The sequence below is a fragment of the Panthera uncia genome (genome assembly GCF_023721935.1).
Source record: "Panthera uncia isolate 11264 chromosome E2 unlocalized genomic scaffold, Puncia_PCG_1.0 HiC_scaffold_20, whole genome shotgun sequence".
Classification (NCBI taxonomy): Eukaryota; Metazoa; Chordata; class Mammalia; order Carnivora; family Felidae; genus Panthera; species Panthera uncia.
The window spans coordinates 18356659-18370156 of record NW_026057589.1 but is presented as its reverse complement, the minus strand read 5'-3'; the positions used below and the strand labels follow the sequence as shown (position 1 = coordinate 18370156).

General features: G+C 48.0%; 1 protein-coding gene across 1 annotated transcript in view; it reads left to right on the top strand.

The window, feature by feature from the left end:
* The window catches only part of CDYL2 (chromodomain Y like 2), a gene marked incomplete at its 5' end in the record, with an annotated part of 52950 nt that extends 48222 nt beyond the window's left edge, over positions 1-4728 (top strand). Inside the window, one exon of the mRNA XM_049622388.1 lies at positions 1861-4728. Coding sequence (XP_049478345.1) covers positions 1861-2019 — 159 coding nt within the window. The remainder of the gene's footprint in view (positions 1-1860) is intronic.
* Positions 4729-13498: the final 8770 nt, after the last annotated feature.

Sequence of the window (13498 nt, the reverse complement as noted above, 5' to 3'; positions counted from 1 at the left end):
AGCTGCCATGCTGCTTCATGATGTGCCTCATCGGCCTCGATTGGGCACCTACTGTGTGTAAGCTCTGCTCCCTGGAAGCCAGTGAGGATGACGGAGTGGCCCTGGGCCCGCATCGTTGGTGAACACTTAGTATGGGCCACACCTTCTGCTGACCTCTTTCTGTGGATTCTCTTTTAATTTTCCTGATAACTGCGGTGACCAGCTCATCCCACTTTGCCGGGGACCCTTCCTGACTTGAGCACAGACAATCCCATGTCTCGGGAATTCCCGGGCAGAAAAAAGCCGATGACCTCTAGGATCAGCTACCCGGAGACGCGTGTAGAAATTCTCAGCAGAGGAAGTGGTGTGAGTGAGGTCACAGGAGTCCGAAAACTCCTGCGGGGTTTAGGCAGCGGCTCATAGCAGTCTATGCAGGTACACGGGGTGTTGGAGGGACACTGAAGCTGAAAAGGAAGGTAGGACAAAGGCCTCAAGGTCCCCCCCCCCCGCCCCGCCCCAACCTCCGCAAGAAGTCTGGCCTTTGGGCAGTGGACGTACTCAGGGGAACAAGCTGTTGAAGAAATACTGCAAGGAAATGTCTCCTGTCAATAGTCCTGAAATCAGGAGCTTTGGGGTGAGCTGCCTGAGAAAGGAATCTGCCCTACGGCCTGGGAGACAGTGTTCTGCAAGGAAACACCTGTGAGGCAGGAGGCGGCCTCCAGCCCAGGCCGAGGAGGAAGACCCCAGCTCCCTGCCGGCCGGCTTGAGCAAGGGAGCTCCCGTCTTGCCTTTTCTATTTGAAAGCACCTTGGGAGAGCATGAGGCGAAACCTTGACATCAGCACAGGATGGTCGCGGCCGGTGCAAGGATGCCTGGGGCCTGACGGCCCCACGGCGGCTGTGCCCAAGCGAGGCAGCGGTCCGTCCGGGTCAGCCAGGTGACTGCAGGCCACGTCTGTCACGCAGCCCCGGGCACCTGGACTTCCTTTATCCGTCATGTGGTGACAAAAATACTACCTGTTCGTGGAGTTATCGTGAGGAAGAAATGAGAGAAAGCAGGGAGAGTACTTCTCATGCAGCCCGTTGGTCAGTAGTGATTGTGGTGGCCTTGTTGTTATTACTCTGATCTGGTCGTTGTCGTTGTCGGGTCGTTGTCACTCATCACTCTGATGAGGATCATTACCATTATTACCACTCGTACCAACGTCACTGCTCTCGTTGCTGTCCTCGGACATCACTGTCCTAACACCACGGCATCGTCACCACCATTCCCCTTCTCACCACCACATTACTAACATTAATTACCATTATTGTTGCTACTGTAGTACTGTGGCGTTATTACTATCTGTCATCGCTGTTCTCATCCTTGGCTGCAATTGCTGCAAATTGTTATTGATCATTGCCACGATCGCCACTGATATTGGGCCGATGGATACTTTGACAGCCGTCCGTGTCCGTTCGTTATCTTACTCTGTGGTTCCAGCCATCCTTAAGTCAGGTGTCATTGTTGCTGTTTCACAGGTGACAGAGAAGCACGGGGAGGTGAAGTCGGGTGTCTCCCAATCTTTTTCATGCTGCCTGTACAGAATGATACTGAGTTTGTGTCAGACCCTCGGGGAAAGGACAAAGCTCTTGCGGTCGGGGGTAACACGGGTCCCCCCACCCCCGGCCATCCCAGGGGCCTAGGGCTCAACATCTTGGCATGCCTGGAATCCATCCCTGGCATCGCTGGGGTCACAGGCCTGGGAAGTTCCGGACTACAGGAGGCAGTCTCTTCTGGCTTTGGGCATCGGAAGGTTAGCTGGTGCTTCATAGGCCAAGTACGTTCTCCTGGAGCAGAGTTCCCGGGGCCGGCTAACGAGGCTCATGCGTTTCCCTTCAGGTGTTGGAGGAGTCGAAATGCCTCGTTCGGAGCTTCCTGAAATCTGTGCTCGAAGACGTGAACGAGAAAGAATGCCTCATGCTCAAGCAGCTCTGGAGTTCTTCCAAGGGCCTGGATTCCCTGTTCAGCTACCTGCAGGACAAAATTTACGAAGTCTGAGGAGCCCCCGGCCACTCGCCCCCATGCTCGAGGGCACCTGACTTCCAGCTTTGCGCCGTGCCTCGGAGATCGGAGCACAGAGTGTGCTGGCTGAGGGGTCCGTCAAGGTGTCTCTCTCGTGTCCATTTCCTCCTGTCCTTTGGTTGTTCTGCATTGGTTTGATTTTGTATAACAGATGGGAAACTCAGCATACTTGGCCTCCCCCAGGCCCTCCCCCCACCCGTCCTTCCACTGGCTAGAGAGCTATCGAGGGCTATATCTTCCCAGGCCTCTGCCAGTCGGTCCCCACTCGCCGAAATGCACCACCCTGGTCCAGGAAGGGGAAGACCGGTCTCCCCCTTCCTTCTGACTCAGGCTGCGTCTACACAGTGCCTCTGCTTTGGAGACTTGGCTGTATGGCTCTCTCCGGTTAAGTGCAGATCCGGTGACAGGGGACGGTCCATCTTAGGGAATTTCCAGACCGATGAGCGAAAACAGTTGTGTAGAGCCAGCCTCACTGTTCTCTCTGATGCGAATCTGTGTGACTTTTAGGGCTTGGTCTTAAAACCCAGTTGAGCGATTTGCAAACCCAGATGTTGTACGTTTAGGAATGTTTTGTTAAATATATATTTTTAAAACAATGTAAGTGGAAATTCTGATAATTTATGTGTATTATATGTAAAGCTAGTTTTACAAAAACATGAACTACTAGGAAAAATTGTTTTTCTTTAATCAACCTTATTTAATTTATTTATTTTTGTCTATGTATTATGATATCTGTTGTGGACACAGATATTATTTTCATACTGCCCTGGACCAAATCCCATACGAGGTTCATGCCGTTTGGTGCATTCTAGCAATGAACCACGCAGAATTAAAATTCAGAGAGATGTAAGTGAAAGGATCCCTGTGGGTAGAAGGAATAGCTTTGCAGATCCTCGTCACATAAAATGGTTCTCAGCTGTAATAATTGCATACTTGTTGTTGGGAGAAATTATGGGAGAGTTTTTTTCTTCACTCTGCTGCCTTGAAGGAGATAAAGGGGCCTCCAGCCTGAATGGTACTGAGACAGACCCAGTCCCTAATTTGTGACGTCCCGAAGAGCTGATCGGCCCTGCCTAGGGATTGCATGTTGTCTAGAGGGAGTCTTTTTTCTTTGGGGCAAACGATGGAGCTTAGACTTCAGAGTCCATTTCTTCCGTGTGGACGGCAGTGTCTGGTTCTGGCCGTCCAGGGAGGTGGGGAGCAGCTCCCACTCTGTTGAGCTGTCGGTGGGTCTGAATCATTTACTTACATCAGGGAGAAATAACCAGGGATGAGGTCTCCTGTCCCAGGGTCCCTGGGCTGCATGGGGACCCCAGCATCTGAATTTAGACCATCGGCCCAAAGTCCATGGATCAGCTACAGAGAAGTGGTTAAGACCTTGAGTTTGGAGCGGGATAGGAGGGTGTTCTGCGCGAGACTTAAACCTTCTGTGGGTCAGTTAGATTCTCAGAATGGTGGGATTTTTCCATGTCCGTGACGACCCCTGGGTATTCTCAGAGGCCCCCCGGCTTGCCTCATCTTTTCTTTCCCTCTGTGATCACCCGCCTGTCTCAGCCCTCGTTGGACACAGTGAGTGGAACCGTGAGTGTCGGGCACCATGGAGGAAGGGGAGGCAGGTTGAAAACAGGGAGGGCCTGCTACAGTTTCCTGTCTCCTTCTGGCCCTTTCTCTTTTAAAGGTGAGCAGATACAATGGGAGGGGATTCACGGCCCCGAGCTTTGTGTTTTAAGAACACGTTGAGCGTCTACACTATGGCTAGAGACATGGTCTTGTAGATGGTGCGTGTGGAGTTCATCTGGACGCGATCCTTACAATGGCCATGGTTCCCTCTATAGACAGCCTCTCTCCTTTTGAGTTGCCCATGACCTCAGGAGGGTCAGGGAAGAGGAAGCCTCTTGCCTTCCCCTCCCTTCTTCTCCTGTCTCTGCTTGGTCCCCGTGGGATCCTGCAGGAACCACAGACCTAGGCCATAAGGGATTACCCTAGGGAAACAGCCGCTTTTGCCCAGATGCCTGCTGTCCCATCTCCACTTGGGTCTGTCTCTTCCTCTGGGAAACCAAATGTATGCTTTCCCCAAGCCCCTGGACAGACATCGTTCCCGTGTGTTGTGCGGATAATCTCTTCACCACTGCTAAATCCTCTGAAGAAAGAGCCCCGTGCTTTCTGTGTACTTTCTGGGGGCAGATGGGTTTCTGTCTATAGAAGCAGTGTCTGGATTCTTGTTAGGGTTGGCAGAGGATGTTTGGAAGTTCCTTTGGATCAATGTCCACCTCTCTTCTCTGCTGAAAGAACATGAAATCCTGTAGCTTTAGACATATCACAGATCCAAACTTCTGAACATTTGAAAGATCTCTGATGATAAGGAAAGAATATGAAACCGTTACTCAGGTAGATTTCCTGGCCGTCAGTTTGTCGGTTCTGGGTACCACAGGAGGTGTCTTAAAAGACGGTCTGTGTTTTGGTTGTTTCTATACAGTCTATTCGAGGAGGATGTTCTACCAATTGGGCAGAAGTAGGTTAAATCTGTTTGCTGTGGGGTAGACCGCATGGCTGAATTCTCCACTTTCTGGATGGTTGTTTTGATACTATGAAGATGAAATCGAGGTAACTTTTAGCAATTTGACCTGGGATGGAAAATGCCAGAGCTGTGGATGTGTCAGGGTTTATCCTAACAGCTTTCTCGAGATGGAGCGGGCGGTGGGGGGGGGGGGGGGGGGGGGGGGGGGGGCTCGGGCTCTCACTTCTTATCTTCGGTCACAGAGCCCTCTCTCCACCCATAACACCCTTTCTCCCCTCTCTGAACCCTGTTTTACCTCCACACCACCCTGTCTGTCCCTTTCCAGAGCCAGGGCAGGTCTCTGAGGAATTGTGCCTGGTCTTGGCAGACCTAACCCAGAATGACGTTTGGGGTTGGAAGAACAGATACGGGTGGGAAGTTAGTTGAGAGTACTTCTTCAGTCAAGGAACCTTCTAGGCAACCCACTCTTTGCCATCCTGTCAGCCATGCGTTAGAACTCCCCTCCCTTCTCTGCTCCAACCCCTGGTGGTCAGCAGCCAGCGTCTTGTGGTGGAACTGCCAGACTTAGTTCCGGTTCCAAGAGGACTTTGTGCAGAACTTTGCCAAGTTGGTCAGAGCTCCCCACCATTCAGAAACCACACTCTAGTGCCCTTGTGCCCAACCTTCCCCTTCCTGCGTTCAAATAATGTCTGTGGGCAAAAACTGTCAAGAACTACCCTCTAAGAATGAAATTGGGTAGCTTTGAGAAGGCAGCAGAGAATTGATTTAAAATGTTATTCTTGTTCACTGTAGACTAAACTAGGAAGTGTTCTCTCTGAAGCATGACAATAGGTTTTTTTTCCGTATGAAGTTCGGTATGAGGATGGGAAAGTAGTCATCAAAATGGACCCTGATCAGTACAACTGTAGCTCCAAATATCCACGTTTAAAAATAGCCTTGACTGAATGCTGAATGGCGTTTCCCATTAATTGTTGGTTTAGAAAATTTTGTAAACTTTTTTTAATTTGAAATTGAGTCACATTCATGCAGTTTTCCAATCTAGTTTCTGTGGAAAACAATTTTTTAAGAGAAACAAAGAGAAACGTCTTCAAATCTTCCTAAGTGAATATTTAAAATGCAGAATCGCTTCTCTTCTGTGTTTCTGGATTCAGACACTTAGATCTGTTGTACATATTAGTTTAGACACTCTCACTAATATACACAGTATTTAAGACTCTAAATGAGATTTCTTAAGTATTTTATTTTATTCTCTGTAAATGGTTTTGTATAATCTTTAAAAATCTACACTTTGCCTTTGTAGATATTTAAGGGAAACCATTTGGGGGTTGTCTTGCATGTATATTTTTGTTGTAGATAAGTGTTGCTCAGTTATTTCTGCAAATTTTGGTTGAAATGCTTACAGACTTTAATACAGTATCTATTTTCAGAATATAAACTTTTATATTTCTGTGATAAGTTAGGATATGCGTTTTAGGCAATCTTTTCCATTAATATCACTTGTTCTTTCAAAAAATAGCATACTGGTTTGTTGCCAATGGTTTCATTTCGTTTTCTCATTAGAATCTACTGCTCTCGTGTTGTCAGAGAGCAGGTTTAATCTTCTTTTTCTCAAAGTAGTTGAGTTTGAAGCATCATTTGAAAATGTATTGAATTTGTGGATAAGCCTTACCATTAGGATCAGTAAATTTGCCAACCTTTGCAACTACATATGTAGTTTAGGACCTCCCCGTAAAGTCTCACTGTGTGGCAGTTGATGGAGTCTGTGAACAGAGCCTTAAGCTTGTTGCAAAAAAAATAAAAATAAAAATAAGGGTAATACGGGTTGTTTCTTCCAAGCAACGTAAGCCATGTTGATGGACTCAGTGCAGTCTGTAAGTCATGGCTAATCCGAAGAGTTTGGTTGAGCTGATGGCAGCAGGGGCCAGATAGGCACCTTGGTGATTTATCTTTCACCATACGAATGGACCGAGGACAGGTTTTCCGGAGCCACCTTCGTACTATTCACGTGGTTTAGACATGGTCACAGGGAGGGCTTGCTGGTCTATCATTTGTTCTGAACAAATGGCATTTCCTGCTCTTGACCTTGGCGGTTGACCCCGGGTCCCTTGTGGTTGACCTGGAACCATCCAGCCTGGCTGAGGTCAGCACTCCTTGAGAGGTGTTAACAAAGTTTACATGTGAGTCTTACTGTGTAGACAATCTGAAGTCAATTTCAGTTACGTAATCAGCATTCCCATGTGCCCTGAGTGTCTTATCGATGAACTGTGCGTGTTAAGCCATACTAAACCTGAGTTTAGCAGGGCAAAGGCAAACTAGATGAAGAACATCACATCAGCTGAGTCCTTTCACCAGGGGCCGTTTTAATGGAGTCGAAGTCGCAGAGCTCATCGGTGGTGCATCCGCTGTGTCCGAGACCTAAGTCCGTCTGGAATTTGGACTTAATTTTTTGCAAAAACTTACGATTCCTTTCAGCTGGCTGCACTTCCGTAGCTACCAACTGATTCTCCTTACGAAGGCTTTACAGGTGACTCGAGACCAGAGCTGTTGTATGGCTGAAGTCAAGTTATTGTGTTCAGCTCTAGTGAGCGTTCACACAGTCTACCATCAGGGTGGAGATTTGCTTCCAGTGTTTGCAGTGTGTGAGGCAGTCAGAAGAACTGACGTCTGATCTTAAGCCTCAGCTCTGGTGTCTCCCTGGGTTAACCATGCCTCATTGGCCCAGCACCTGGCCTGACGCTGGAGCTCGTTCAGGGGGCTCCGGGAAGTCTGGAGGGTGTAGAACGTTCCATCTGGTATTAAATTTGTCCCTGTGCCATGAGTCCCAGCTGGAAGTCATTTTGCTGATGTCCACATTGACAGGATTGTGAAAATATTGCCTTTCATAAAACCAAGGACCAAAGAATTCCATTATTCCAACAAAACCCGAGTTTCATAGACTGTGGGCACATCCAGACAGAGGTGTGCGTGCTTTATGGCACAGAGAAGCTGCTCGCTTCCGCCAGCCTGGCTGGCCGTGCAGAGGGATTTATCACCTTGAGAAGGCTCTGGAAGATGAGTTTCTCAGATTGAAACTTGCTATCTCAGGTGGGTGTTTCTGCTGTGCAGTCCCAGCCTTTATCCATATCATGGAAGGTGGAGGTCTGGCATTCTTCCAGATGACCTGACCAGTGTAGACTGTTCCATCTGAATGGGAACCTCCAGTGTGAGTTTTAAAAAATGTGTCTACACTGTGCAACATCCCACATTTGCTAAATTTCCACCTCCTTTTGTTCTTCATTGACCCATTCCAATGTCCTGTTTGGCATGAGAAGAATTTCCCTCAATTCTCACACCAAGGGATGCCCCATTTCTCATTCATGATGAAATCACCGATCCATTAACTGGTTGAGAGATGATCGACACTGACGAAGGGACATTCTAGTGGTAAGGCTTATTACCAAACTTCTGATAATGAAGCAGGCTACCAAAAACTTATCCAGCCCACCCTAAGAGTGTTTGGATTTGATCATGGGTGTAGCACACACACCAAAATCCAAGGAGACCTTTGCAAATTAGGCTACTTGTTTTATTTTGCCAGGTTGTCATGGGAGAGTCTTTAACTAGTTCTGAATATTTGTAAGTATGAGTACTTCATAGAATTATAAAGCAGGTACAGCTGACCCTTTCTCACTGCGTTGTAAATATTTCCCGAGACTGGGTGCAGTCCTGAGGGATAATAATCTTCTGACTTATCAAATGCTGACTGTCTAGAGCAAATTGTACACTCTCTTTGTGAATGGTCCTGTAACGTGTATGAACACATTTCTGGGTGCCTTAGAAGTTGTATTTTTCATGTGTGCTAATATGCAGTATTTATACATTGTGAGAAGCTGCTTTGAATAAAAAGGTTGAAACTTCGTCAGCATTTGCTTGTGTGCATGAAACTCACAAACCTGTGGTTTCTGAACAGGGAAGTTTCTGGGATCCCAGGGGGTTGAAACCCCTGATACTTCGAGGTTGTGTCTGGGTTCCCGGCTTGAGGCTTCAATGATCCAGGCTGGTAGCTACTGGGCAGCAATAGCTTGACACTAGAGGACTGTAGAATGGGGGTGGGGGAGGGATTATCCTTCATGGGGGGTTGATAGGAGCATTCATCCCTTCCCTGGTATGCGTGGAAGGTTACTTGCACAGGGCTGCCTCCTCACCAAAGACGACCCCCATAGAGCTTGATCTTGCACAACCCTAGCCGCCATATGTGGCTGGCGACAATTTTTGTCACCGTGGAATTATGTAAAATCCTTCCATGCGCGTGATCTTGTTGCTTCGATCATCACCACGTGGCTCTTATGAGATGCACGCTGGGGCGGGGTGGGGGGGGGTGCCAGGCCTCCAAGGCCTGGCCCCGGCGACATCCCAGGGGCTGCGGGAGAGGAAGAAGGAGTTTTTCCAGGGATCTTGGCCAACAGGGGATCCTGGGAAAGGGATTCGCCCAAGGTCAAGGTCTAACCGCCCGTCTGTCCGGCAGCAGTGTTGAGCCTCCTGCTCTGTCTCGGGTGCCACATTGGTGCTGGAAGGCAGGGATTACTCAGTCCCTGTCACACAGGAGCTTGGGGTCTAGGAACGTTGGAAAAGTGGGTCATCTTGCCACGATCCTCAAACTCTCCACGATGCAGTAATGGAGAGGACGCCTTCCCGTCCGATTGTGAGTGCCCTCAGAGTGGAGAAGATGGTGTACCACCGATCGCTCTTTTTCCCTCGGGCCATCTGTCGGTCCACGTGGGCCAGCCAGCCTTGGCTGGAGCCCAGGATCTTCCCTCAGCTGGCCATCCTGCCCTTTTTCTTTCCGTTGTTTTTGGTGTCCTCATCATTGTCTTTGTTGTTGCTCTATGTGCCTCTTTGCCCTTTCTGCAAGGTCCTGACTCCATCCTGAGTGGTCAAGATCACGCCTGGAAAGCCCTTGTCTTCTAACTGCCTCTGGTCTTTCCAGCAGCCTGGACGAGGCCTTTCGATGTCCCGAGTGTGACGTCTATAAGACAAACCTTGTGCCATTGGCTTCCTCTCACAGCCGAACTCTGATGGGACCTTCCTGCTCAAAAACCCTTTCACCAAATAGCTGAGGAAACAAAGAACAGAGAGGGGCCGGGACTCACATGTGGTCAATTAAACGACTCACCGGTGTAGTGAATAAGCAGGAATGGAGTGTAACCCCCCAAAGCAACTTTCTTTCTTTTCCCCACGTCCCCTCTAAGTCTGGTTCGTGGGATACCCCTGATCCTAGATGAAAACACAAACAGGCTGCGGGGCCTTTCTGGTAAATCACAGTTCCCTAAAGTCACAAACACCGTCTCAATTCAATAATTACGGGGGCGGGAGGGATAGGCAAAATAGGGGAAGGAGAGTAAGAGGTACAAAGTTCCAGTTACAAAAGAGATAACTCACAGGAATGAGAAGAACAGCGTAGGGAATGTGATCAATAGTATTGTGATAACTTTGTGTGGTGACAGTTACTACACTTATTGTGGTGAGAATTGTGTAATGTACCGAATTGTTGAATCATTATGTTATACACCCGAAACTAATCAAATATCATATGTCAACTATTCTTGAATTTAAAAAATAGCTGATTAAAAAGTGGCCATGTTCCGTTTAAGAATCAAGGTTGTTGATGTTGTTCAAGGTTAAGGCTTCACTTTAGCTGAGCCTCACTGCCTTTACTGGTTGTGTTAGGGGAGAGCAGGGAAGAGGTGACAGGGACCAAACTGTGCTGTTGCCTGATGGGGTTTTTGTTCCGTGGGCCTCACAGGTATTTATACCTGACTCACTCTCTCAGGGAACTTGTATGGGTTTCTGGACAACCTCCTTCAGTTGATGGTGGCCAGTCTCTTAAAATTGCCGAATGAACCCTATATGATCAGCCTTCAGTCTCTCTCCAGCCCCCCAGGAATCTAGTTCTACAGCCGGTTCCCAGATGAAGTCTTTTGGCCCCTTGAGGGCAAGACAATCCCCAAGGCAGCTCTTTGCCACGCCTGGGTCACATGTGGCTCGTGGAAACCTCAGGCACTTTCTATGCAAGCAGATGCTAACTCCTGAACATCAGCGACTGCCTCACTGGTGGAGTAGCTGGTCAGCCTAGGTCTCTTGTCACAGAATTTCTCAGGCATGTGTCGGATGTCAATCCACTGCATCCCCTAAGTTTTAGGGGGTGCATATAAAAGCACCCCATTCTGAAGCCCCATTCCCCTTTGATTTTAGACAAAAAGGGAGGCCTCCTCATTTACTTTCCAGGTGTGTGCGTGCCATGGTGGGTGGAATTTCCAAAGAAATTCTTATAAAACCCTTCTTAATAAATGTTAGATGTGTTGCCCCTAGAAACTACTCAGGATCTTATAAGTGGTGAGTTCAACATGTTGCTGAGTGTGGGAGGCACATGCTGTAGGGCCTTGTGGGTCGTGGTAAAGACTCAACTTACCCTGTAAGTGAGGATGGGAGCCCCAGGAGGATCTGGAAAGGAGTGGCCTGGACTGACTTGTGATGTAACAGATTCGCCCTATGACGATAGGCAAAAGTGGGGTGAGGGCAAGGAAGCCAGAAGGAGACTTGCAATTGTCCATCTGCCTGTGATGAAGGCTTGAATCAGAGGTGGGGCGTTTGAGGTGCTGAGAAGGAGTGAGGTCCCCAGCTTGTTTTGAAGGCAGACCAAGATCTGGTTGTGGAGTCAGGGAGAGAGAGGAGTCAAGGGCGAACCTGGGACTGGGGACATGAGCAGCTGAAAGCTGGAATTGCCCCTAACTGAGGCAGGTAGAGCTCTGGGCTTTGGGGAGAGCAGGTCTGAGTGGGGGGTACCAGGAGCTCTGCCAAGACCTGGTGTCACATGCACAGGTGTTTGACCTTGCCCTGTCTTTGGGGATCACACCTGTGTCTGCCTCACAGGGATTTTTTTTTTTTAATGATTAAATGACATTTACACACACACATTTGTATTATATATGAGATTTTATATATATAAGATGTATTAAAATATATAAATGACAAAATTGGATTGTATATATAATATTTAAAACAGTTGTTGGCATATATCCTTTTTAATGATTATATCAGATTTGCGTAACGAGATTTGTATATGTATAAATGAAATTATATACATAGTATTTAAAGTACTTGATAACATATAGTCACTAATGGTTAAATGAGATTCTTACATATAAGCAAGATTTTATATATATAAGATTTATATAAATGAAATTATATGCAAATATCATTATATATAATTTTTAGAACAACTGGCAGATAGTCACAAATGATTTAATGTGATTTACATATATGTGATGTTTTACATATATAAGATTTACATAAATATATGGAAGATATAAATGAGCTTATATACATACATAAATGAGATTTTACCTAAATATAAAATGTTCTGAAAATTTGTTGGTACATAACCACTCTGTAGTGATGAAATGAGCTTTATGTGTATGCATGAGATTATGTATGTATTAGATTTATTTAAAATATGAGGTTGGGGGGGCACCTGGGTGGCTCAGTCGGTTAAGCGACAGACTCTTGGTTTCAGCTCAGGTCATGATCTCGTGGTTCATGAGTTCGAGCCCCGCATTGGACTCTGTGCTGGCAGCGTGGAGCCTGCTTGGGATTCTATCTCCCTCTCTCTTTGCTCCTCCTGTGGTCTTTCTCTCTCTCAAAATAAATAGATAAACTTAAAAAAAAATAAAATATGAGACTAGATAGATAGATACCTACGTAATACCCCCCTCCCATATCTTCAGGACCACTGTTGGCCCACCATTGCTGCTTAATCGATAGTAGCCATGTTAGTACTTATTCTGGCAACTGCCGTGGGCAGAGGCTGGGGACGCCAGTCAGGGAGCTCAGGGCAGATGTGTTCTGGTGCGAGTATATGCAGGCTCGGGCCCAGGAGAAAGTTGGGCAGGATGGGTCAAGTCCTTCTGGTTTCTCACATGAGGACTTGTTTCTGATGGTAGCCAAATGGAGTGTTGCCCCCAGAGAAGCTCCCTGGCTCTGACACCCTGGCATGTCCTCCTCCTTTGCTGGTCCTTGCTGGCCCCTGTGTCCCCATCTGCACGTGGGGCTCGCACTGCCTTTCCTGGGGTGGTCACGAGGATTAAATAGGAGCTGCGTGAGACCCGGCGCACCTTCCCTCGAGGGTTCCGTAGAGCAGCCCCATCAGAAGCCCTCAGAAGCCCTGGGTTCTGAGGTGTCCAGGGAGACATGCACCTCTCCATCCTCCAGGTCCTTTCCTGGAAATGCAGACGTGGCGGCACCAGACCAGAGATGGACCGGGAGCCTTCCTAAGCTGTGGTGTGAATGAGTGTCCTTCAGGCACAGAGCCAAGCGGGGAAGTCGGCATCCGGGAGGGGATGAGCCCAATCAGGGCACCACGTTGGAGTGGCTGGCCTAGGGCCGGCACCCAGTGACAGAGTGGACAGCAGGGAGAAGAGCCACTGTGGGAGGTTCAGGATGGAGGGGAGGAGGAGGACTCGGTGCTCTCTCATAGGATGACTGCCATCTTGCCCAAGGCTGGGGAGGGCGCCAGGTGGGTGTGAAGTGCCATCGTGTGTATGAATCAACAATTCCTCCTCCAGGACCGTGTCAATTCCTAAGAAACGTGGGGAGATTTTGCTGAGAAGCAACTGCCGAAATCAAAGACCAGAACGTTAGAGATGCGTAGGCCGTAGTGGAAAGAGTGTGATTTGAAGTCACGCAATCTTGAGATTGAAATCTCTCATTTGGTTTCAGTGTATGACACAGTCTTGATTTCCTAATCTGTACAATGGACACCGTAGTTCCTACTACAGGTTATCATGAGGCTTATGTGAGCTGGAGGCAGAAGGTGCCTGGAAGAGAGGAGCAGGTGCGTCCCCTAACTGTTGATTCCCTGACATTCACCTTCTCCCCTTTCCCATAAAAGCAATGGAAACC